Here is a 25,892-nt window from a genome sequence, read left to right as displayed (position 1 = left end):
ACTACAGAATGACAAATGATTAAAGCACAGAGACTCAGGATCCTCTCCCGAGCTTCTTGCTGCTGTTGAATGATGTTCGGCTCATCATGCTGTCTTCCCCCGCCGGTTACCAACCCCCTCGGGAGCGGACCACCACCACGCCCCCCTTTGTCCCTGTTGAATGCCCCGAGTCTTTTAGCAGGGAAGTCGGGCTGAGAAAGGACACTGGGTCTTTACCCCTCGGGCTGTTGTTGTCACGCCCCTGTAGAGAGAGATGGTCCGTCTGTTGTCCTGAGCTGATGGACGGTTGATTTTGTCCCAAAACATTTTAAAATCGAAGGCTTAATGACCAAGAACCTTTGATTCTACACTACAAGGCAATAAGTAGCAACCGAACATGTCAGTCTCATGGGACAGTTAAACTGGTGATACCACAAACGTTTGGCATAAAGAGGCAAAGTCCCTCCTTTTTCGGTGTCCCCCATGGGACCTTATCTGTAGAAGTAGGTACAGTAGCCAATGACGAGGGGAAAATATAATGTTCTGTCCTGTTAACATTGTTTCCTGAATTAAACATATGATGTTAGTCAATGTAAAACATAACTGCGCGTCAAGTCAATTTTAGAAAAAAAAAATGCAGATTTTTAGGCAATTTTCTCCAACTTTCTGCCAAATATTCCAACCGTGACACTAATTTCTGAGGTACAAAGGCTGAATTCATGTCAGTTTGAGCTTTTTATTCTAACTTCAGGCAGCTTTAGTTTAGTCGTTTCTAGAAATACTGAATAGGAAAGGACAAAACGGAAAATGTGACAACTGAAGTGAGAAAGCACAATGTCTCCGGCAGCTCTTTGACACAGCATGGAGCTTCTCTGGATTGTGTTCCAGAGACTGAACTAAAGAACGAGGAGACGTTTTAATTCACCGAGTGAACGAGCGTCTGTTGACGTCCAAGAATCTGAGGAAACGCTGGAGGTAGAAAACAGGAGGGCAGCTTCCTGACCCGCTCGGCTTTGTGCGCCCCGCGGCCCGGCCGCATGCAAATGTACATTTATGCTAATGAGTGCACTCTCAGGCCTGCGGCAGTTAAAGGGCGCCATTCAGTCCACTCAGTCAAGATCTGGTGGTGAATTGGCCTCCCTTCATCTCAGCGGCTCCAATGGGCCATCAACGGGCGATCAGGGGAGATGTGCGCTGGATAAAGGGGGCATTACGAGCGGCTATGAAAGCCCGCTCTTATCCTGAGCACCCCCCCCAACCTCCTCAACCCCCCCAACCCCCTACGCCCACTGAGGTTACAGGGCGAGAGGGGTCCCCGGGAAAATGGCCTCTTCATAATGGGATCTCAATGCCAAGTGTGTGGTTTTTTTTTTGGAGGGATTTTGATTTGTTGCTGCCGTCGTACGCACTGCTCTCTCTGAGTTCAATGCTGTGAATGAGTGGTATGCAGGGTTGTGTGTGTGGGAATGTGTGTGCATGCGTTTAAAGGGATGGGAGTGGCGTGTGGTTTTCCTGCAGACATCATATGACGTCAAAGGGATTTAAAGAGCCGTGATATATGCCCTTGTTAGCCTCTTTTGGCTCGTAGTTTTGGTTTTAAAGCATGTGAACTGTCTGGTTTAGTCTCAGGGTTTCCATCAAACAAGCTCTGATGAAGCCTCTGTTGACTACCAGTGGTACGACGTCAAACCTACATCGGTCAGACGGACACAAACATGACTGTCTGCTGGGTGTGGAGATACACAACTGTCTGCTACCACATTGGACTAACTTCATGAAGTCACATGTCAGATGTGGTGTTGTCAACCAGGTGTTATTATTACCAGGTGTTATTATTACCAGGTGTCATTATTACCAGGTGTTATTATTACCAGGTGTTATTATTACCAGGTGTCGTTATTACCAGGTGTTATTATTACCAGGTGTTATTATTACCAGGTGTCATTATTACCAGGTGTTATTATTACCAGGTGTTATTATTACCAGGTGTCGTTATTACCAGGTGTTATTATTACCAGGTGTCGTTATTACCAGGTGTTATTACCAGGTGTCGTTATTACCATTATTATGAACAAATGTGGAACGACTTTCATTTGAGTATAAACATGTATTTATCATTCTTGTTTGTTTCTTTGTTCTTAATATGTAATTGCAAACACAATATGTTCTTTATCTTAGTAAAATTATATGATCAATCATTTTAATTTAACGTTTTACAACCCTAGAATGAACAATATAACTGTTAAAGATAATGTAACGGCTTCTATACTCAGGATGTGTTAAAGTCCTAAAATAATCTGTCATTTGATCATCACTGTGACACATGAAGCAATGAACACAACTTTTACTTTCTTTTTAAAAATGGCCGCTCGAATACATTGACTTTCATCAAAAACAGCTTCCTGGATTCTACCCAGAATGCAAAGATCAAGAAACATTAACCCTTTCAACACAGCAAAGCATCCTATGAAAGAACACGTTCAGAGCTCTAAGTCCCAAATCGATCACCACAGCTGTAAGAAACAAACAGTTTGACACCTACGTCCAGTAGTGCTGCGTGAGAGGATCACGCTGTCCTGGATCAATACTGCTAGAGGAGTGTTGTGAGAGCAGCTGATCGCATCGATTACATGAGCAATGAGTAAGTTAGACATGATCTTGGTTTCAAATGTAACTCCTTGACTTGTGAACAAAGAGTATTGTCTTGCAGACACCATTATTCATGTTTCTCTCACTTAACACACATTTAAATATTTATCATATGGCCTCATATTCATCCTATTTGTCACATTTGTCTGCCTCTAGATGCCTGACCAGTTCGACCAGACGTTGGTTCTGAACCAGCTCAGATATTCCGGGATGTTGGAGACGGTCAGGATTCGACGCACCGGCTTCCCCGTCCGCAGACCTTTCCAAGACTTCTGCTCCAGGTTTGTCCCAACACCGAGACTCTCAGGACCATCGTCATGTGTTATACCAACACATATATCCTCCTTTATTCTTATGTGACAGATATAGATGGTTGCTCTGTTGAAACTCAAGCCAGTTAGCAATTTAAGAAACCGAAATAACCCGCAGGTGTTTAAATCTAATAGTCTCATATCCTAAATCGGTGTATTAGAACACCAAAACAATAAGATGCAAACTAGATCCTTGCTGCTTCGCCATGAGAACCACGACGAGCGGCGGACTCTTGAGCTTCTGCTTCACCTCACCTGTTCTCCAGGTACAAGGTGTTGATGCCGGGCGCGGTGATGCCGGACGACCACAGGGGGAGCTGCATCCAGCTGCTGCACCGCTACGACAGCAGCGGCTCAGAGTGGCAGCTGGGAAAGACCAAGGTGAGGCGCGGATGTTCTTCGCTTTCGTATTTTTGTCAGTTTTAGGGCGTTTGATCACACATACATTTGAGAAAAGATCATTCATTTGCATTTCCTGACAATCAGCCGGTGGGAAACGTCCCTCCTGCTCGGTTCTCTGCAGCTTAAACTGACTTGTTCCCGTCAAACCCTGAGCTCCCGATTGTCCCGCCGTTCGTTCTGCCTCCGGCTCGGAGCGCCCGACCGCTGTTATTCCTCTCTCACATCGATACGACTGGATGCAAGTCTGGCTTTCGCCAAACCGTGCTGGCTGCCCTCCAGGCTGAATTTGGCTTCAGGCGTCTTACAAAAAATACAAGTCGATGAAACCATTCCAGACCTGTGTGTGTGTGTGTGTGTGTGTGTGTGTGTGTGTGTGTGTGTGTGTGTGTGTGTGTGTGTGTGTGTGTGTGTGTGTGTGTGTGTGTGTGAGTGTGAGATCATATATAATTGAAGTCCAGAGCATCTGAAGCGTGGAATCCAACAGTTATTGGATCCAGTCTTCGTCCCCCCGGTCTTCTGCTCTCTGCTTCCACTACACCGGATCAGAGAGGATATACCTACTGCCAGTATGTGTGTGTGTGTGTGTGTGTGTGTGTGTGTGTGTGTGTGTGTGTGTGTGTGTGTGTGTGTGTGATTGCTGTGGGGAAATGACAGATGGGGGACACAGATCCCTAATCACAGCATGACTGTGTGATGCTGCAAGAGGTGACAGCAGTGGAGGATGGCTGGACGGATGAATGGTCATTAGTGTGTGTGTGTGTGTGTGTGTGTGTGTGTGTGTGTGTGTGTGTGTGTGTGTGTGTGTGTGTGTGTGTGTGTGTGTGTGTGTGTGTGTGTGTTTGCGTCCAGGACCAACAATACCACAAGAAACTGAATTAGGACTCACGTGTCACCTGAATGATAAGATATTAGCTCAGTCTATCATTTCACCAATTGTTTACGCGCATTTATGGTTTTGCACATTAAAAGAGAAATCTGAAGGATGCACCAAACAATAAACACATTACCGAATATCACAGAATATGTTAAAGCTTGTTAAGGTAAAAGAAAACAGTTGTTGTTCTGATAAAAAAAAAAGCTTTTTTAAGAAGTAAACGTGGAACCGTTTTTCACTGTTAGACATTATGCTATTAAAAGATTATTGTTAAAGTCGCATAACAAAAACGCTGCTCAATTTTCTGTTTCATAAATGTCTCAGGAGCAGTGAAATGAGATGAAAAGAACAACGTCTGCACACATATTATTGTTGCGTTTCTATAATAAGCAGCAATAAAATTTACTAAATTTACAGAAGAGCCCTTATTTTTGTTATGTCTTCTTGTCAGAAATCTCCTTAGAATATTCACGTATTGAGAGAAGCACACATTGGTTTGTATTGTAATTTGCAGACTCTGCTTTAGAACAGCGGGTCTCTCAGCACCATCTAGTGGGCCGTGGAGGTACTGCCAAATAGTTAGATTAGATTCTTATATCTAAAAGCGCTCTACAATTCACATCAATTAAAAACAAAACAAATTAAGATGCATTATTTTTATTGAGCAGTTACTTCAATTTACTAAATGAACATCATGCTGAATTGAAGAAGACTGTAAACTAGAGATTGAGACCATAAACTCATGTTTACAATGTTTACTGAGGGAATAAATCAAGAGAGAAGTAGAGTCATTTTAGACTAGACTTCTATACAACCAGAGGAGTCGCCCCCTGGTGGACACTAGAGAGAATGCAGGTTTTAAGACACTTCAGCATTGGCTTCACTCCCGCCTGGTTTTACCGCTGTAGCTAGCTAACATTATCTGGGATGCAGTGACACAATATTAAATTATTATTATTAAAATCTGTTTATGCAAACATATTAAGGCACACATTTACAGATTATTTCTTCTCTTTTTTAATGTTTTGTCATTTATTTGGGATCACCTGCTTTAGAACATCCAACACGGCCACTGAGAAGAGCCCTTTGTAGAGCGTCTCTCGGCACTGAACCTCAAAGCCGTTCCCGCTGCTCTGACTTGCCTGTAAACCGTTAAATCACTTCTATTACCCTCGGAGGGATTCGTCCACTTTGTCCTGCTGCCTCTCGCGGTGAGATTTACATCGAGCCGGCGTCCGGGCTCCTTTTCAGTCGGCACATGTCCTCGCTATTGTCCGGCTATTACAACCTCAAAACTTAATTTCCTGGAAGTGATGTGGCTCTTCGTGCTTCTCCCAGGGTTCCACTCTCTCTCTGCGGGCCTGACCCGTCACGGCGAGCGGCGCTCCCCAAAGGCCCCCGACGGCAGGAATCAAAAGTGCGCCGAGGCTTAGCGCGGCTTTTGTCCCGCTAATTAGCATAGTAATGATTAAAGAGGATTAGTCGTTCAATTCATTGGGATGCAAATGCATGCTCTCTTAACCGAGCATGTGTGATTTTGTGTTGGAAGTTGTTTATTAAAGCGAGGGTGTGCTTTGCGTGTGTGGTGTGTATGTTTGTGTGTGTGGTTTCTTGTGTGTGTTACGTCGTGGGGACAATAATCTGATCACACATTGTGGGGACTTAGAAATACCCGGTCCTCACGAGGCTAAACTCTTTATTTCATATGTGTGGTTTTGTAAGTGCACTTGAATGTGTGTGTAGGTGTGCGCATGTGTGTGTGTGTCTGTAGCACACAGATAAAAAGTGAATTTACTTAACAACATGAGCTTGGACAGCAGCACTCCACAAGCGCAAACATTCTCAATACCCTAAGTTTCCATTTTTCTTTCTTTGACTAAATATATTTTTCTCAAAAAATATATATTCATATACTTATATTAAGTATATTTTAAATACTTAATTTATTTTTTATATTATATTTCATCTTCAACACCTCTAAACCAGCAGTGTGTCAGCTGGAACACACTTATTGTTCAAACCCACAGAACATAATTCCAAATTATGTTCTGTGGGTTTGAACAGGCTGAATTTTGATATGTGTAATGACACAAGACACGTAGAATAGTTCTATTTAATGAAATGCCGTAAAAACATGACGCATCAGCGTATAAAAAGTGTATGTGAAATAAAAAGAGAACGAGGATTTCAAGAGGTTAACAAAGAAAAAGACAATCTAGGTCCATAGCATCGAGTCCTTTTTGCAGTTTTGCACCTGTCCTTAGTAATAGAGTATATTTACACGGCAGTACTGTTTCTTCTGCTCTGAATACCTCTACCACTGTTCATGTAGTACTTTCCCTTTTTTCTCCCTCTGAATAGAGGAATTATTCAGCTGCATCTGCTGGTTTTAGAGTTTTAATCTGCTGTGACGGCTTTCACTGCTGCTGCAAAGTCTTCTACAACCTGACCATTCAGGGGGAGACGCTGGTGGTTTTGTGTGTGTGTGTGTGTGTGTGTGTGTGTGTGTGTGTGTGTGTGTGTGTGTGTGTGTGTGTGTGTGTGTGCACGTGCTGGGCCATGTACCGCATGTTTCCTTGTTAATTAACCTGCTCGTCGGTGACGTTCCAAATCACCCAGGCGAGTTTACATTTCCTCCTGAAAATCTCATTAGTGCCTCACCGCTGAGGATTCAACACTCTGTCACCCTGCCAACAACACACACACACACACACACACACACCATCATTCAACAGGAGAAAGGCAATCTGTACCGCTGTTTCCCCCCGTAGCACCGTGACATTTCCCTACCGTCTCTGTCGCCCGAGACCAAACGTCCCATATCTCATTTTCCTCCCTCCCTAATCGGATTAACCCCCGGCGTCCCTCAGCGGGCCGGTTTCTCTATCAATGGAGGACAGCTCGGCTCCTACAGCGTGCAGCTGCCTGTAAAAAAAAAAAAAAAAAGAGTCTTTTCACAGAGAGATGTAGCCGAAAATCACCGGCTGCAGTAATCTGCGGTCTTTAGCGGAGGGAACAAAAAGGAGAGGAGGATCTGGGTTTGATTCATTGTCGGCCGCTTTGTTCGCTTCAATTGTTCTTCTGGAAGGGAGTGCATGTTAAATGGGGATGTTAGAGGAAAAAGGAGGGACTGTCTCTCTTTAATTCTGTTCACTTGCAAATTCAAAATGTGTGTGTGTGTGTGTGTGTGTGTGTGTGTGTGTGTGTGTGTGTGTGTGTGTGTGTGTGTGTGTGTGTGTGTGTGTGTGTGTGTGTGTGTAGTACAGCACATGTAGTGGAAGCACTGTGTTAAACAGAGGCTAGCAGATATATGTTTAAATTGTTCTCTTTACTGTTTCCACGTGTATAAAGCACCGGTACATTTTCACGTCAAAATAGAAGAAATGACCAATAAATATGGAACTGATTCTAATTAAAACCACCAAAGAAAATGTCTTGAAGCTATTTGGTAGCATCACAGTATCCTGCATGTGACTCAGTTTCCTGATGAGTTTTTAGTTTCATCTGATGCTCCTTGATCCTGGAACCTTTTGGTCCGATGACGAGCTTTTAAAAAGTCATCTGGATTAAGTCCAACGCAAGTAATCGAAAAAAAGCTTGTGAAAAGTCGATATTTGAGAGTTCAAATGGATTACTGGAAGTTTTAAATGCCACACATTCTCTTGTCTTCAGCTTCACAACGTGACGATTCTTGTGCTCGACATTTCGGGACATTTACACACGAAACGTTGAAAACAATCCACACATTAACTGTTAATGACAATGATAATGAGGAAGGGAAAGTGTAGCACGTTAATATTCATGCAAACATTTATCTCAACTTCAGTCAAACACAAAAGGACAAGAAACAGTTCTGTTATTGATCTTTAATCATCTCCTCATCCGCCCCATCTTCTCATTTTATTTGAGGAATATTCTTTTGTAATGAAATAGTTTTTGTCTGTGAATGCATATTTTTAAACATTCATGTATTCATTTAAAGTGTGTGTGTGCAGCACTGGTCTGATGACCAGGGATAGAATAACTAATGATTTGTTCTTCTGCCTCTGTCCCCTTTGTCCTCACTTCCTCTCTCCCTACGTCCTCCTCCTCGTCTCCTCGTCTCTCAGGTGTTCCTCCGGGAGTCTCTGGAGCATCGCCTGGAGAAGCAGAGGGAGATGGAGGTGCTGAGGGCCGCCGTGATCATCCAGGCCCACGTCATGGGCTACGTGGCCCGGTAGGACTCGATGTTTAAAGTTCAATGAATCAGAAACAGCTGAAGTGTTCGTTCTAACCCGTTCGTTTATTGATCGTGTTGATTTGCCAACGCTGTCTTCCCCCCCCCCCCCCCCCCCCCCCACATACACACACACAGGAAGCAGTACAGGAAGCTGCTGCAGTGCATTGTGGTCATCCAGAAGAACTACCGGGCCTTCTACTGGAGGAGGAAGTTCCTGCTCGTCCGCTGGGCGGCGCTCACCTTCCAGAAGCGTGTGAGAGGCCAGCTGGCCCGCCGGGCCTTCAGCCAGCTGCTGGAGGAGAGGAAGAGGAGGGAGGAGGAGGAGAGGAAGAGGAAGAGGGAGGAGGAGGAGCTAGAGAGGTGGGCTAGTCAAGTAAAAGGAGGAGTTAGTGTTAGAGTTAATTCTACCAGTTGTAACACATACTTCTGTTGTTTGGATTGATGGGTCTGACCTTTACAATCTGTATTCTGATGGGTTTTATGGGATTTTAATGCCACGATGAGACGGGAAATGAAATGACTGGTTTTTCCGGTAGAATCTTATCTCTTACCGTCGCTCTGTCTGTCTGTCTGTCTGTCTGTCTGTCTGTCTGTCTGTCTGTCTGTTTGTCTGTTTGTCTGTCTGTCTGTCTGTGTCTCTGCAGGGAGAGACAGAAGCTGGAGGCTGAGAGACTCTCCAGAGAGGTATGATGAGACACAATTATGATTATGATTTTAGATATTTCACTGATGATTTGTTATGCAGAGGAGCCCAGTTTCTACACACATATTCAAATAGTCTTTTTATTATATAGGAAGACAGACGGCACAAGTACATTCATTATTATATCCTTCAAGCAAGACAATGTTTACTCTGAAATCTTATGTTCCTTCAATTTTTACAGTCTTAAGTTTATTGCTGTGCTGGACCTCGATCATAACAATTATTAGCACTACAAAAAATCTCAATCCTCTCCAGTAATATTGCTGTTCTTGTTGTTTATGATTTGGCCCCAAAAGTTGCACTTTTTCATTAAAAAAATAAATCCTTATTCTACAAATGCAGTGCAAATCAACTTTTTTCAGGAATTTTGTCGAGATGATTGGAGAAAAAAAAGATGCAAGAAAGCAAATCGCTGCAGTAGAATTGTGAAAAATGACATTAATCAAACTCTTTATTATCTCACTGCACTGGCAGGTTTTTATAGCTTAAATAGCTTTTGGTACCACAGGAACAATAAGCAAAGATTTAATTCAGATGACAGGAAGTGTTTCTGTCACAGAGTTTTCATATTTTGGTCTTTTTTTCCATCCTCAGGCTGAGGAGGCCAGACGACTGGAGGAGCTTCATCTGGCTGAGGAGTTGGCCTCTCTGGCTTTGCTTCAACCTGCAGCAGCAGCAGCTGCGGCGTCAGCGGACACCTCGGAGGAGCCGCAGCTGGCGGAGTTGGCGGAGGCCCTCGAGGGGGCCTCCGAACCGGACGAGGCAACCATCCCTCACGAGGCTACTCAGGTGGAGGAGATCCTGCGGCTGGAGCGGGAGATCCAGTCGCTGCAGAGGCAGAAGGAGCGCCAGGAGCTCTCCCTGACGGAGGCCTCCCTCAACCGGCTACAGCTTCTCCGCGACCAGGAGCTCCGGCGGCTGGAGGACGAGGCGTGCAAGGCGGCGCAGCAGTTCCTCGAATCACTGAACTTCGACGAGATTGACGAGTGCGTGAGGAACATCGAGAGCTCGTTGGGAGTCGGCGAAGGGGAGGAGAAGGAGACCGGACGGAGGAGAGGCAACGAGGAGGAAGAGGTTGACGAAGGGTTCGGGGCGGATGACGAGGCCTTCAAGGACTCGCCCAACCCGAGCGAGCACGGCCACTCGGACGGCCAGAGGACGAGCGGGATCCGGACGAGCGATGACTCGTCTGAAGAAGACCCGTACGCCAATGACGGCGTGACCCCGCCGCTGCCGCCAACCGCCCTGCAACACCAACCGCTGCCTTTACCGCCGGTGCCCCCACCCTGCCACAGCGCCTCATCCAGCGGGGACTCGGCCTACTGTCACCCACAGGCTTCGTCCGAGGCTCCGTCCGACGACCTGGTGGAGCTCATACCGCCGGACGAGGATTCGGACTACGACCAGGACGACTACGACGAGGGCGCCATCGTGTCCAGTGGCAGCGTGGCCTTCTCCAACCCTTGCAGTGGCCAGTGGTCTCCTGACTACCGCGGCTCTGTTGGCACCTACAACAGCTCAGGGGCTTACCGCTTCAGCTCGGAGGGAGCCCAGTCGTCGGTGAGTTGGTGCCAGGCGGCAACCGCCGGCTCTGCCGAGTGAAGTGTCTTAAAACCTGCATTCTCTCTAATGTCCACCAGGGGGCGACTCCTCTGGTTGTATAGAAGTCTAGTCTAAAATGACTCTACTTCTCTCTTGATTTATTCCCTCACTAAACATTGTAAACATGAGTTTTTGGTCTCAATCTCTAGTTTTAAGTCGTCTTCAATCCTTCAATATATGGTAACATCGTCAAACTCAAGGCTTCATAACATTAGTCCACAAACCAATCGGTTGCACATCCTGAACATCTCATTGCTGTTGTTTTTTTATTCCAGTTTGAGGACAGCGAGGACGACTTCGACAGACTCGACACCGATGACGAACTGTCGTACCGGCGGGACTCCGTCTACAGCTGCGTCACGCTCCCGTACTTCCACAGCTTCCTCTTCATCAAAGGTATCTCCTTCAGTACAGTACTTGCGCTTCTTTAGAAAAATTGAAATAGGAAGAGTTAGATTTGCCTATATTCCATCCTCACATCAAATGCTGCCCTCCAGGTTGGTATAATACATCAAAGACTGTGGTGACGTATGTCTCCTCTGCAGGCGGTCTGATGAACACGTGGAAGCGGCGCTGGTGCGTTCTGAAGGACGAGACCTTCCTGTGGTTCCGGGCCAAGCAGGAGGCTCTGAAGCAGGGTTGGCTCCACAAGAAGGGGGGCGGCTCGTCGACGCTGTCCCGTCGCAACTGGAAGCGCCGCTGGTTCGTGCTGCGGCAGAGCAAGCTCATGTACTTTGAGAACGACGGCGAGGAGAAGATGAAGGGGGTGCTGGACATGCACGATGCCAAGTAAGGACCAATCGCACGAGCTCTCCGGTGTGATGTCATCAAAAAGGGCGGAGTCAGTTTTAAGACCCGAAGACATCAAATTTTTCACTTTTCTGCGAGAAACTATGCACTAAAGATGAATTTACTTGTGGAGAGATTCATCCGTTTTTTGTTTCTTGTGATCTGCAGAGAAATCATCGATAACACCGGTAAGGAGAATGGAATCAACATCATGATGCCAGAGAGGACCTACCACCTGATCGCAGAGTCCGCCGAGGACGCCAGGTAGATTCATGTTTCCACCACTATTACTGTTTAATTTAAGATATATATGTCATCTTTCATGCAGAGATATAGTCCAAAACATTATTACAATGCTGACGTCACACTCATCACTATCATTCTCTCTGACTCCTTCTACTTTGATCATTTCCCTGTTACATTTACTTTATCTGTACACATGTATTTATTATCCCTGTGTTCTTACTGTACCGTCTATTGACACATAGATAGTAATAGGGATGCATTAATACAACATGTTCCTAAAGGTTATATCTTATACTTGAATTTACACCGGACAAAGGTTCATCTCATCAGAGAAGTTGACTAAAATCTGACTAAAACAAGATGTGCTGATGCTGATGTTGATGCTGATGTTAATCTTGATGCTGATGCTGATGTCGTCTCCGTGTTTACAGCCAGTGGTTCAGCGTGCTGAGTCAGGTCCACGGCTCTACGGAGCAGGAGATCAGAGAGATGCACGACGAGCAGGCCAACCCCCAGAATGCTGTGGTGAGTACTGCCGGGGGAAGCAAAGCACTCTGGGAGATGGAGTTGTAATAACGTATGCCCGGGCTGGGAGTTTTTATAAAGAATGAATATCTTTTTATTACAGGGGGGCGGGATACGGTTTAAAGCTTCTCTTTAATTAGAGCAAATCTGCATCTGCTTACATCTTTTCTTCAGTTTCCATTGACTTCTATACGATTGTGCCTCTTTTAAAATTCACTGAGCGATCAATCTGAACACAATGTCAGATTTACTCTGAATCCACTCGACCTCGTTTCTTTGTTCTTTTCTGTTCTGTTGTGGTCGTTTGTGTTGAACAGGACTCAGGTGTGTTGGCAAAGCCACATCCTCTTTTCTGTGTGTGTGTGTGTGTGTGTGTGTGTGTGTGTGTGTGTGTGTGTGTGTGTGTGTGTGTGTGTGTGTGTGTGTGTGTGTGTGTGTGTGAGAGAGATAATTGGTTTCCATGGGGGCAGAAGAAGGTCAATCTCATTATCCAGACCCTGAACACTGTCACTGAGCCTCCCTCTGTCTCTTCAGGGCACGCTGGACGTGGGGATGATCGATTCGGTTTGTGCAGCAGATAATCCAGAGAGGTGAGGACCTGCATCTCAAGTCACGTCTCGTCTCTGGCTTTTCTCTGTGCAGACCTGCTTCACACACTTCTGTTATTATTTACTTTGCTGGAGCAAAGTGAAGTGTCTGTTAGATAAAAACATCTGAATGCTACCTTTAACGGTCGCATTAGGTTTACTAACAGCTTTACTAACAGCTTTAATAACAGTTTTAATAACAGCTTTAATAACAGTTTTAATAACAGCTTTAATAACAGCTTTGATAACAGTTTTAATAACAGCTTTAATAACCGCTTTAATAACAGCTTTAATAACAGCTTTAATAACAGCTTTGATAACAGTTTTAATAACAGCTTTAATAACCGCTTTAATAACAGCTTTAATAACAGCTTTAATAACAGCTTTGATAACAGTTTTAATAACAGCTTTACTAACAGCTTTAATAACAGTTTTAATAACAGCTTTAATAACAGTTTTAATAACAGCTTTAATAACAGTTTTAATAACAGCTTTAATAACAGCTTTAATAACAGCTTTGATAACAGTTTTAATAACAGCTTTAATAACAGCTTTGATAACAGTTTTAATAACAGCTTTAATAACAGCTTTAATAACAGCTTTGATAACAGCTTTAATAACAGCTTTAATAACAGCTTTAATAACAGTTTTAATAACAGCTTTAATAACAGCTTTAATAACAGCTTTGATAACAGTTTTAATAACAGCTTTAATAACAGCTTTAATAACAGCTTTAATAACAGTTTTAATAACAGCTTTAATAACAGTTTTAATAACAGCTTTAATAACAGCTTTAATAACAGTTTTAATAACAGCTTTAATAACAGCTTTAATAACAGTTTTAATAACAGCTTTAATAACAGCTTTAATAACAGCTTTAATAACAGCTTTGATAACAGTTTTAATAACAGCTTTAATAACAGCTTTGATAACAGTTTTAATAACAGCTTTAATAACAGCTTTAATAACAGCTTTAATAACAGTTTTAATAACAGCTTTAATAACAGTTTTAATAACAGTTTTAATAACAGCTTTAATAACAGCTTTAAAAACAGCTTTAATAACAGTTTTAATAACAGCTTTAATAACAGCTTTAATAACAGTTTTAATAACAGCTATTTTATGACTTTTTAATGACTATTTTATTACATGCTATACTATGACCGTTTTTCACTTTTTTCGACAGGCTATACTAGGATTTTTTTCGACATAATATACTATGACTGTTTTTTGACTTTTTTCGACAAGCAATATTATGACTGTTTTTGACATGATATACTATGACTGTTTTTGACATAATATATTATGACTGTTTTTTGACTTTTTTCGACTATGGCCGTTTTTCAATTTTTTGACATGCAATACTATGACTGTTTTCGACATGCTCTACTATGACCGTTTTTCACTTTTTTCGACAGGCTATACTATGATTGTTTTCGACAGGCTATACTATGACTGTTTTTGACATAATATACTATGACTGTTTTTTGACTTTTTTTGACATGCTATACTATGACCGTTTTTCACTTTTTTCGACAGGCTATACTATGACTGTTTTCGACATGCTATACTATGACCGTTTTTAAATTTTTTAGACATGCTATACTATGACCGTTTTTCAATTTTTTCGACATGCTATACTATGACCGTTTTTTACTTTTTTCGACGGGCAATACTATGACTGTTTTCGACAGGCTATACTATGACTGTTTTCGACATAATATACTATGACCGTTTTTCAATTTTTTCGACATGCACTACTCTGACCGTATTTCACTTTTTTCGACATGCTATACTATGACCATTTTCGACAGGCTATACTATGACTGTTTTCGACATAATATACTATAACTGTTTTTTGACTTTTTTCGACATGCTATACTATGACCGTTTTTAACTTTTTTCAACAGGCTGTACTATGACTGTTTTCGACATAATATACTATCACTGTTTTTTGAACTTTTTTTGACATGTTATACTATGACCGTTTTTCACTTTTTTCGACAGGCTATACTATGACTGTTTTTGACATAATATACTATGACTGTTTTTTGACTTTTTTTGACATGCTATACTATGACCGTTTTTCACTTTTTTCGACAGGCTATACTATGACTGTTTTCGACATGCTATACTATGACCGTTTTTAAATTTTTTAGACATGCTATACTATGACCGTTTTTCACTTTTTTCGACAGGCTATACTATGATTGTTTTCGACATAATATACTATGACTGTTTTTTGACTTTATTCGACATGCAAAACTATGACCGTTTTTCAATTTTTTCGACAGGCAATATTATGACTGTTTTCGACATAATATACTATGACTGCTTTTTGACTTTTTTTGACATACAAAACTATGACCGTTTTTAAAAATTTTTGACAGGCAATACTATGACTGTTTTCGACATGCTATACTGTGACCGTTTTTCACTTTTTTCGACATGCTATACTATGACCGTTTTTCACTTTTTTCGACAGGCTATACTATGACTGTTTTCGACAGGCTATACTATGACTGTTTTCGACATAATATACTATGACTGTTTTTTGACTTTTTTTGACATACTATACTATGACCGTTTTTCAATTTTTTCGACATGCTATACTATGACCGTTTTTTACTTTTTTCGACGGGCAATACTATGACTGTTTTCGACAGGCTATACTATGACTGTTTTCGACATAATATACTATGACTGTTTTTTGACTTTTTTTGACATACTATACTATGACCGTTTTTCAATTTTTTCGACATGCTATACTATGACCGTTTTTTACTTTTTTCGACGGGCAATACTATGACTGTTTTCGACAGGCTATACTATGACTGTTTTCGACATAATATACTATGACCGTTTTTCACTTTTTTCGACATGCTCCACTATGACTGTTTTCGACATAATATACTATGACTGTTTTTTGACTTTTTTCGACATGCTATACTATGACCGTTTTTCACTTTTTTCGACAGGCTATACTATGATTGTTTTCGACAGGCTATACTATGACTGTTTTTGACATAATATACTATGACTATTTTTTGACTTTTTTCGACATGCTATACTATGACCGTTTTTCACTTTTTTCGACAGGCTATACTGTGACTGTTTTTGACATAATATACTATGACTGTTTTTCACTTTTTTCGACATGCTCTACTATGACCGTTTTTCACTTTTTTCGACAGGCTATACTATGATTGTTTTCGACAGGCTATACTATGACTGTTTTTGTCATAATATACTATGACTGTTTTTTGACTTTTTTTGACATGCTATACTATGACCGTTTTTCACTTTTTTCGACAGGCTATACTATGATTGTTTTCGACAGGCTATACTATGACTGTTTTTGACATAATACACTATGACTGTTTTTTGACTGTTTTCGACATGCTATACTATGACTGTTTTTGACATAATATATTATGACCGTTTTTCACTTTTTTCGACAGGCAATACTATGACTGTTTTCGACAGGCCATACTATGACTGTTTTCAACATAATATACTATGACTATTTTTTGACTTTTTTTGACATGCTATACTATGACCGTTTTTCACTTTTTTCGACAGGCTATACTATGACTGTTTTCGACATGCTATACTATGACTGTTTTTGACATAATATACTGTGACTGTTTTTTGACTTTTTTCGACATGCTATACTATGACCGTTTTTCACTTTTTTTGACATGCTCTACTCTGACCGTTTCTAACTTTTTCCGACATGCTCTACTGTGACCTTTTTTCAATTTTTTCGACATGCTCTACTCTGACCGTTTTTCACTTTTTTCGACAGGCAATACTATGACTGTTTTCGACAGGCTATTCTATGACTGTTTTCGACATAATATACTATGACCGTTTTTCACTTTTTTTAGACGTGCTATACTATGACTGTTTTTGACAGGTTATACTATGACCGTTTTTCACTTTTTTCGACAGGCTATACTATGATTGTTTTCGACAGGCTATACTATGACTGTTTTTGACATAATATACTATGACTGTTTTTTGACTTTTTTTGACATGTTATACTATGACCGTTTTTCACTTTTTTCGACAGGCAATACTATGACTGTTTTCGACAGGCTATACTATGACTGTTTTTGACATAATATACTGTGACTGTTTTTTGACTTTTTTCGACATGCTATACTATGACCGTTTTTCACTTTTTTTGACATGCTCTACTCTGACCTTTTTTCACTTTTTTCGACAGGCTATACTATGACTGTTTTCGACAGGCTATACTATGACTGTTTTCGACATAATATACTATGACTGTTTTTTTACTTTTTTTGACATACTATACGATGACCGTTTTTCAATTTTTTCGACATGCTATACTATGACCGTTTCTAACTTTTTCCGACATGCTCTACTATGACCTTTTCTCAATTTTTTCGACATGCTCTACTCTGACCGTTTTTCACTTTTTTCGACAGGCAATACTATGACTGTTTTTGACAGGTTATGCTATTACTGTTTTCGACATAATATACTATGACCGTTTTTCACTTTTTTCGACATGCTCTACTATGACCGTTTTTCACTTTTTTTGACATGCTATACTATGACTGTTTTCGACATAATATACTATAACTGTTTTTTGACTTTTTTTGACATGCTTTACTATGACCGTTTTTCACTTTTTTTCCACAGGCAATACTATGACTGTTTTCAACAGGCTATACTATGACTGTTTTCGACATAATATACTATGACCGTTTTTCACTTTTTTCGACATGCTATACTATGACTGTTTTCGACATAATATACTATGACTGTTTTTTGACTTTTTTTGACATCCTATACTATGACCGTTTTTCACTTTTTTCGACAGGCAATACTATGACTGTTTTCGACAGGCTATACTATGACTGTTTTCGTCATAATATACTATAACTGTTTTTTGACTTTTTTCGACATGCTCTACTATGACCGTTTTTCACTGTTTTCGACATGCTATACTATGACTGTTTTTGACATAATATATTATGACCGTTTTTCACTTTTTTCGACAGGCTATACTACGACTGTTTTCGACAGGCTATACTATGATTGTTTTTGACATAATATACTATGACTGTTTTTTGACTTTTTTTGACATGCTATACTATGACCGTTTTTCACTTTTTTCGACAGGCAATACTATGACTGTTTTCGACATGCTATACTATGACCGTTTTTCACTTTTTTCGACAGTCCATACTATGACTGTTTTCGACATAATATACTGTGACTGTTTTTTGACTTTTTTCGACATGCTATACTATGACCGTTTTTCACTCTTTTCAACAGGCTATACTATGACTGTTTTCGACAGGCTATACTATGACTGTTTTCGACATAATATACTATGACCGTTTTTCACTTTTTTCGACAGGCTATACTATGACTTTTTTCGACATGCTATACTATGACCGTTTTTCACTTTTTTCCGACAGGCTATACTATGACTGTTTTCGACAGGCTATTCTATGACTGTTTTCGACATAATATACTATGACCGTTTTTCAATTTTTTCGACATGCTCTACTCTGACCGTTTTTCACTTTTTTCGACATGCTATACTATGACTGTTTTCGACAGGCTATACTATGACTGTTTTTGACATAATATACTATGACTGTTTTTTGACTTTTTTCGACAGGCTATAATGCTATACTATACTGACATGCTATTGACATGCTACTATACTGACATGCTATACTATGACCGTTTTTCACTTTTTTCGACAGGCTATACTATGACTGTTTTCGACAGGCTATACTATGATTGTTTTTGACATAATATACTATGACTGTTTTTTGACTTTTTTTGACATGCTATACTATGACCTTTTTTCACTTTTTTCGACAGGCTATACTATGACTGTTTTCGACAGGCTATACTATGATTGTTTTTGACATAATATACTATGACTATTTTTTTACTTTTTTCGACATGCTATACTATGACCGTTTTCGACATAATATACTATGACTGTTTTTTGACTTTTTTCGACATGCTCTACTTTGACCATTTTTCACTTTTTTCGACATGCTCTACTATGACCGTTTTTCACTTTTTTTAGACGTGCTATACTATGACTGTTTTTGACAGGTTATACTATGACCGTTTTTCACTTTTTTCGACAGGCTATACTATGATTGTTTTCGACAGGCTATACTATGACTGTTTTTGACATAATATACTATGACTGTTTTTTGACTTTTTTTGACATCCTATACTATGACCGTTTTTCACTTTTTTCGACAGGCAATACTATGACTGTTTTCGACAGGCTATACTATGACTGTTTTTGTCATAATATACTATAACTGTTTTTTGACTTTTTTCGACATGCTCTACTATGACCGTTTTTCACTGTTTTCGACATGCTATACTATGACTGTTTTTGACATAATATATTATGACCGTTTTTCACTTTTTTCGACAGGCTATACTACGACTGTTTTCGACAGGCTATACTATGATTGTTTTTGACATAATATACTATGACTGTTTTTTGACTTTTTTTGACATGCTATACTATGACCGTTTTTCACTTTTTTCGACAGGCAATACTATGACTGTTTTCGACATGCTATACTATGACCGTTTTTCACTTTTTTCGACAGTCCATACTATGACTGTTTTCGACATAATATACTGTGACTGTTTTTTGACTTTTTTCGACATGCTATACTATGACCGTTTTTCACTCTTTTCAACAGGCTATACTATGACTGTTTTCGACAGGCTATACTATGACTGTTTTCGACATAATATACTATGACTGTTTTTTGACTTTTTTCGACATGCTATACTATGACCGTTTTTCACTTTTTTCGACAGGCTATACTATGACTTTTTTCGACATGCTATACTATGACCGTTTTTCACTTTTTTTCGACAGGCTATACTATGATTGTTTTCGACAGGCTATACTATGACTGTTTTCGACATAATATGCTATGACCGTTTTTCACTTTTTTCGACAGGCTATACTATGATTGTTTTCGACAGGCTATACTATGATTGTTTTCGACATGCTATACTATGACCGTTTTTCAATTTTTTCAACATGCTATACTATGACCGTTTTTCACTTTTTTCAACAGGCAATACTATGACTGTTTTTTTTACTTTTTTCGACATGCTCTACTATGACCGTTTTTCACTTTTTTCGACATACTATTCTATGACTTTTTTGGACATGCTATGCTAAGACTGTTTTTCATGACTTACTTTTGTGTGGATTTCTATGAGTTTTTAATGACTTGTCATGACATACAATGTTGACTTATTTTTGACTAAAGCTGTTTTGACTTTTTTATGACTGCTTACAACATACTTTACTATGATGTGTTGATGAATATTTACAACATACTATTCTCACTTTTTATGTATGTTCATGGCTTGCTAAACAATGTTTTTTTCATGACTTTTCACGATATATTGAGAACGTGCAATGTGCCATAATATGACTTCATGAAATTATATACTATGACTTTTTATGACATAGGCAACACAAGGCAAGGCAAAGTTTATTTCCGTAGAACATATCAGCAACAAGACAATTCAATGCTTTTTTTATACATCGTGTGCAACAAGTGCAGGATAAATAAATTATAAAAGGACATTCAAAGACAATTAAGGCAGTCACTTAAAAGCCAAGAGAACAGAAAATAAAAATAAAATAAAATAGAAAAAGACAGGTACAAAATACATGAATAAAAGTTACAGTGCAGATTAACACATGAATAATTATTTGAGTTAATATAAATCAGCTGCAAGCAGAAAGGTCTTCAGCCTTGATTTTAAAGAGCAGAGATGCAGCAGAAAAAAGTTGAAGTCTAGTATGTCATACAAAAGGCATAATATATTATTACTAGTTGTACTAGATTAGAATGTCATTAAATGGCCAAAAAAGTAGTATAGTCTGTAATAAAAAGTCAGTATAGTATATCAAACAATCTTACAAAAGGCATAGTATGTTGTATAAAGTCATGAAAAAACATAGTATTATATGTTGTTAAAATAATAAAAAAGTCAGTATAGTATGTAAAAAGAAAAAGTCAGAAAAAGGCATAGTATGTATGTTGTAACAAGTAATAAATAAGCCTCAGTATCGTATTTCTTAAAAAGTCATAGTACAGTATGTCATGAAGAAAACACAGTATTGTCCGTCTTACAGTGTCATAACAAAGTTATGTTTGATTTTCGTATTCTCTCATCTTCTGTTTCTGAACCGTCACAGGCCGAACTCCTTCGTCATGATCACGGCGAACCGCGTGCTGCACTGCAACGCCGACACGCCCGAGGAGATGCATCACTGGATCACCCTGCTGCAGCGCTCCAAGGGAGACACCCGGGTCGACGGCCAGGAGTTCATCATCCGAGGTGACGACGCAGTGGCTCGAGGTCCCTTTACCCTCGATGACTTTTGAAGGGCGGCTCCGGGGCTGCAGTCCGTCCTAGAATGCATGTTAGGCATGACAAGTAGATCAGATTTACAGCGGCGGAGCAATAGCACACAGATATGAACAATGTTAGAGGAAGATCAGCAGGTTTGTTGTGGAAGCCGTTGACTCATTGGGTTCTTTTTACATTTTAAACTTGTCCTGGTTTGCAGTCTGGTAGGTGTGGCAGCTTACACCAAACTCAATCAAAGTTTTAAGCATTTGTATGACTTCATGAGAGTATAACAAACAACACAAACTTGACAGAACATGTCTAGTTAATTAAGCAATGTGGAGCTGACTGTAAACCTTCTGTCTTGATGACACAAACATCTGATTCCTTTGTTTCCACCAGGCTGGCTGCACAAAGAGATGAGGAACAGTACCAAAGCCTCGCTAAAGCTGAAGAAGCGCTGGTTCCTGCTGACCCACAATTCGCTGGACTACTACAAGAGCTCAGAACGTAACGCCCTGAAGCTGGGAACGCTGGTGCTGAACAGCCTCTGCTCGGTGGTACAGCCGGACGAACGGGTCTTCAAAGACACTGGTGAGAAAAAGGGAAATAATATTACTCACATTAACGCTTCATTCTCTCACAGTCAGAAACCGTCGTACCTTTGCCACGTCGCTTAACGTGACTCGTTTTCTCTCGCCGTCGTCCTCCCGGGCAGGCTACTGGAACGTGATCGTGTACGGCCGCAAACACTCGTACCGTCTCTACTGCAAGCTGCTGAATGAGGCCACGCGCTGGGCCAACTCCATCCAGAACGTCATTGACACCAAAGCGCCCATCGACACGCCGACCCAGCAGCTCGTCCAGGACATCAAGGTAGGAAAGTTCACCGGCGTAAAGCTGACGTTAGACTGGTTCCATGTCGATGCACGCTCCAGATAGAGGTCAGGACAGATGCAAAGGCGTAGTGAACCCTCAGATAGTCAGCAGAGCGTCGTGTTGAAGTCTCTCCGCTCTCTGCAGGAGAACTGTCTGAACTCGGAGGTGGTGGAGCAGATCTACAAGAGGAACCCCATCCTCCGCTTCAGCCACCACCCGCTGCACTCGCCGCTGCTGCCACTGCCCTACGGAGACATCCACATCAGCGGTGAGTCACACAGATTAAGAAACAACAACAAAAAACACCGAAATATTCACTTTCACTGTCACTGACCTCTTCCCTCTGCCCCGGTTCAGCTCTGAGAAACAGAAGCTACACGACGCTGCAGGACGAAGCCCTCAAAGTGTTCGGCTCTCTGCAGCACCTGGAGGGCGTGGCCGACCCGGTACCCATCATCCAGGGCATCCTGCAGACCGGCCAGGAGCTCAAACCGCTCCGGGACGAGCTCTACTGCCAGCTGATCAAGCAGACGGTGCGGCCGCCGCAGCCCGGCAACCCCGGGAACCTCTGCAGCTGGAAGATCCTGACCTGCATGTCCTGCACCTTCATCCCGACCAGGAGCATCCTCAGATACCTCAAGTTCCACCTGAAGAGGTATCGGCATGTTCGGAGATGGATGCTGACAGTTTGTGTCTGCAGAAAACGACAACTTGCCTTTTACAGATTAATCTGAATCTTGTTAATGATCCAAATCGCTTCCTCTGCAGAACTCGAGAGCTCCTGCCCGGCTCGGAGATGGATCGTTACGCCGCCTTCGCCCTGGACTCCCTGAGGAAGACTCGAGCCAGGGAGAACGTCCCGTCGCAGGAGGAGATCCGCTCCATCGTGGCCCGGCAGGACATGAGCACCACGGTTCACTGCCACGGAGGAGGCTCCTGCAAGATCACCATCAACTCACACACAACAGCCGGAGAGGTGAGAGACGGGCACCGGTTTTAAACATTACTCAGCCCCAAATATAGCCACCAAGTTCTAGGCATTGGTTGTTTTTGTTGTGTCAGGTGGTGGAGAAGCTGATCCGAGGTCTGGCCATGGAGGACAGCAGGAACATGTTCGCTCTGTTCGAACACAACGACACCACGGAGAAAGCCATCGAGAGCCGCACGGTGGTGGCCGACGTGCTCGCCAAGTTTGAAAAGTAAGTGTCACAGTGTCTGTTTGCGCGTGTTGTAAAAATGTAAAGACTCTTGTGTCCTCATGAACTCTCTCTCTGGTCTCCAGGCTTTCAGCCAGCTCAGACGAACGCAACACCGGATGGAAGTTTTACTTCAAGCTCTACTGCTTCTTAGACTCAGAAAATGTCCCCAAAGACAGCGTGGAGTTTGCCTTCATGTTTGAACAGGTGAGATTCTGTGGATTGTACTAACTTACTTGTTCTGGAATCTCTCTCTTACATTGTTTTTTTGTCAACAGGCCCATGAAGCCGTCATTCGTGGTCAGTATCCGGGCCCCGAAGAGACTCTTCAGTTCCTGGCTGCCCTGAGGCTTCAGTACCTCCAGGGCGATCACAGCTCCCAGGCCAACGTCCCTGAAATGTCCCTGGTGTTCCCCATGGCGCGATTGCGGGCCCGGGTGCAGAACTCGGCCAAGACGTTCGCCCCCGGTGCCGGCTCAACGGCCGACCGCTCAGGGACCTCGGACAGGAAGCGCTCGAGCTTCCTGGAGGGAACGCTGAGGCGCAGCTTCAGGAGCGGCTCGCTGAGTCGGCAGAAGCTGGAGGAGGAGAACAGCCTGGAGGTGTGGATGAGGGAGGAGGCGGCGGCGGTGAGAACCAGCGTGATGGACAAGTGGAAGAAGCTGCAGGGGATGAACCAGGAACAGGCCATGGTCAAGTACATGGCCGTGGTGAAGGAGTGGCAGGGACACGGATCCACGCTGTTCAACGTGGAGGTGAGGACAGAAATGAAGTTCAATTTATTTTACTTAATAGTTAAAGCAACCCAGCTTGTGATTTCATGCCCTCACGCTTCTTGTTTCTGCTCGTCGTCCAGTGTCGGGACGGAGCGTTCCCCTCCGAGCTGTGGCTGGGCATCAGCCGGGAGGCCATATCGGTGTACAAACGAGGGGAGCCGTGGCCTCTGGAGGTGTTCCCGTATGAACAGATCCTCTCCTTCGGAGCGCCGCTGGCCAACACCTACAAGATCGCCGTCGAGGGCCGAGAGCTGGTCTTTGAAACGCAAATGGTTCGTACAGCAAATTGTTCCTTTCGGCAACGTCAGCACTTTCAAATCCTTTTTACAACGATATTCACATGTCAAAGTTTGACTCTATAGACAAATACTTCACTTTTTGGGCGATTACATTGAAATTAATGAGTTTTTATTTTTCATAAATTCCCGGTACGAGCAATACAGCACAGCATGCTACAAATCAAAGACTTTAAAGACTCCTCCTCCTCCTCCTCTTCTTCCTCTGCAGGTCATGGACATCGCCAAGCTGATGAAGGCCTACATCAGCATGATCGTCAAGAAGCGCTACAGCAACTGTCAGTCGGTCAGCAGCCACGGCAGCCAGTGCAGCGCCTGGTGAACGCCGCCCCTCTGATCTTTAAACTTTAACGGCCACCGGGGCCCGGAGCGCCCGCAGCAGAGGGGTTCGGCCGTGGCCGGACGCCCGTCCTCGGCGCTCTGGAGGGAGCAGCTCTCACATTTGACCCGTAGGAATGACTCTGTGAACGCCGGAGACAAACCACAAGGCTCTTAATGGCAGTAAGCTCAAGATTAGTCAGTTTCATTCCAAAATATGAAACATCCACACCTGAGAGGGACTGCTGCGTCACATTTCTTTGGTTGCCAGCTTTTCAAAATTTGTGTGACTAAACACTGACGACACCACGAGCCCGACTTTGTAAAGAGTTGATATCATCTTTAAGTAAAACGTCGTTTCGTTGATTAATTTGCGCCATGAAGCCCTGAAGGGCTCAAGAACCTTGACTCTCACGGTTGTATGACCGGGATGACGTCCACAGAACTACCAAAGGATTTACAGTGAAACAATCAAGTTATCAGTAAAGATAACACAATGTTGTGTTTAGCAAAATAAAACATGTTTATACAATATAAAAAAAAAGTCATTAAAGTCTGTGGCTCATAGCGTCGACTCGAACTAATGGAAGGAAGACGTCCAGTCGTCATTTGAGGACGAAAAACGATTACACAACAACAACATGAACAATTTATCAATCAAAATATGAAATATCCAAATACTAAAAATGCAACAAATTACATTTTTACACTATTTCTCAGCCCCCCCCCCCCCCCCCCCCCAAAAAAAAATAAAAAAGCAGCTGAAGGTTTCCTCTAGGAGAACGGATGCGTCTTGTTTTGGAATAAAACCGGTTCCTCCTGATGCTCATATGCTGCGACATGGAAAGGACTGTTGATTCAGGACGAGGCTTTTTGTTACTGTGTGTGTGTGTGTGTGTGTGTGTGTGTGTGTGTGTGTGTGTGTGTGTGTGTGTGTGTGTGTGTGTGTGTGTGTGTGTGTGTAAAAACATAAACAAAGCAGAGAAGATGAAGAACAGGAAATAGTTTCCTCTGCTTTCAAACACTCTGGGACTTCAGCTTCTACACAAACTTTCTCCAGGGATGATCTGCTCACTGTAAATATGATGCAACCGTGCTTTTCAGCTTGTGATCGATGGATTTGCTGATG

General features: G+C 42.1%; 1 protein-coding gene across 1 annotated transcript in view; it reads left to right on the top strand.

Moving 5' to 3' along the window:
• Positions 1 to 25,494, top strand: part of myo10 (myosin X) — a 97,812-nt gene extending 72,318 nt beyond the window's left edge. Inside the window, exons 20-41 of the mRNA XM_068726056.1 lie at positions 2,785 to 2,909; positions 3,206 to 3,320; positions 8,325 to 8,431; positions 8,570 to 8,794; positions 9,079 to 9,118; positions 9,732 to 10,697; positions 11,015 to 11,135; positions 11,285 to 11,528; positions 11,697 to 11,792; positions 12,206 to 12,299; positions 12,834 to 12,889; positions 21,144 to 21,286; positions 21,701 to 21,892; positions 22,017 to 22,174; positions 22,322 to 22,445; positions 22,535 to 22,832; positions 22,946 to 23,153; positions 23,240 to 23,376; positions 23,460 to 23,580; positions 23,652 to 24,128; positions 24,230 to 24,421; positions 24,657 to 25,494. Of these exons, the coding sequence (XP_068582157.1) occupies positions 2,785 to 2,909; positions 3,206 to 3,320; positions 8,325 to 8,431; positions 8,570 to 8,794; positions 9,079 to 9,118; positions 9,732 to 10,697; positions 11,015 to 11,135; positions 11,285 to 11,528; positions 11,697 to 11,792; positions 12,206 to 12,299; positions 12,834 to 12,889; positions 21,144 to 21,286; positions 21,701 to 21,892; positions 22,017 to 22,174; positions 22,322 to 22,445; positions 22,535 to 22,832; positions 22,946 to 23,153; positions 23,240 to 23,376; positions 23,460 to 23,580; positions 23,652 to 24,128; positions 24,230 to 24,421; positions 24,657 to 24,767 (4,350 nt within the window). The 3' untranslated portion in view covers positions 24,768 to 25,494. The remainder of the gene's footprint in view (positions 1 to 2,784; positions 2,910 to 3,205; positions 3,321 to 8,324; positions 8,432 to 8,569; positions 8,795 to 9,078; positions 9,119 to 9,731; positions 10,698 to 11,014; positions 11,136 to 11,284; positions 11,529 to 11,696; positions 11,793 to 12,205; positions 12,300 to 12,833; positions 12,890 to 21,143; positions 21,287 to 21,700; positions 21,893 to 22,016; positions 22,175 to 22,321; positions 22,446 to 22,534; positions 22,833 to 22,945; positions 23,154 to 23,239; positions 23,377 to 23,459; positions 23,581 to 23,651; positions 24,129 to 24,229; positions 24,422 to 24,656) is intronic.
• Positions 25,495 to 25,892: the final 398 nt, after the last annotated feature.

The sequence above is a fragment of the Cebidichthys violaceus genome, unplaced genomic scaffold (genome assembly GCF_023349555.1).
Source record: "Cebidichthys violaceus isolate CVI_PGR_0920_01 unplaced genomic scaffold, fCebVio1.0.p SCAF_38, whole genome shotgun sequence".
Classification (NCBI taxonomy): Eukaryota; Metazoa; Chordata; class Actinopteri; order Perciformes; family Stichaeidae; genus Cebidichthys; species Cebidichthys violaceus.
Note: the sequence above shows the minus strand (reverse complement) of the source record. Positions and strands in the feature narration are given on the sequence as shown.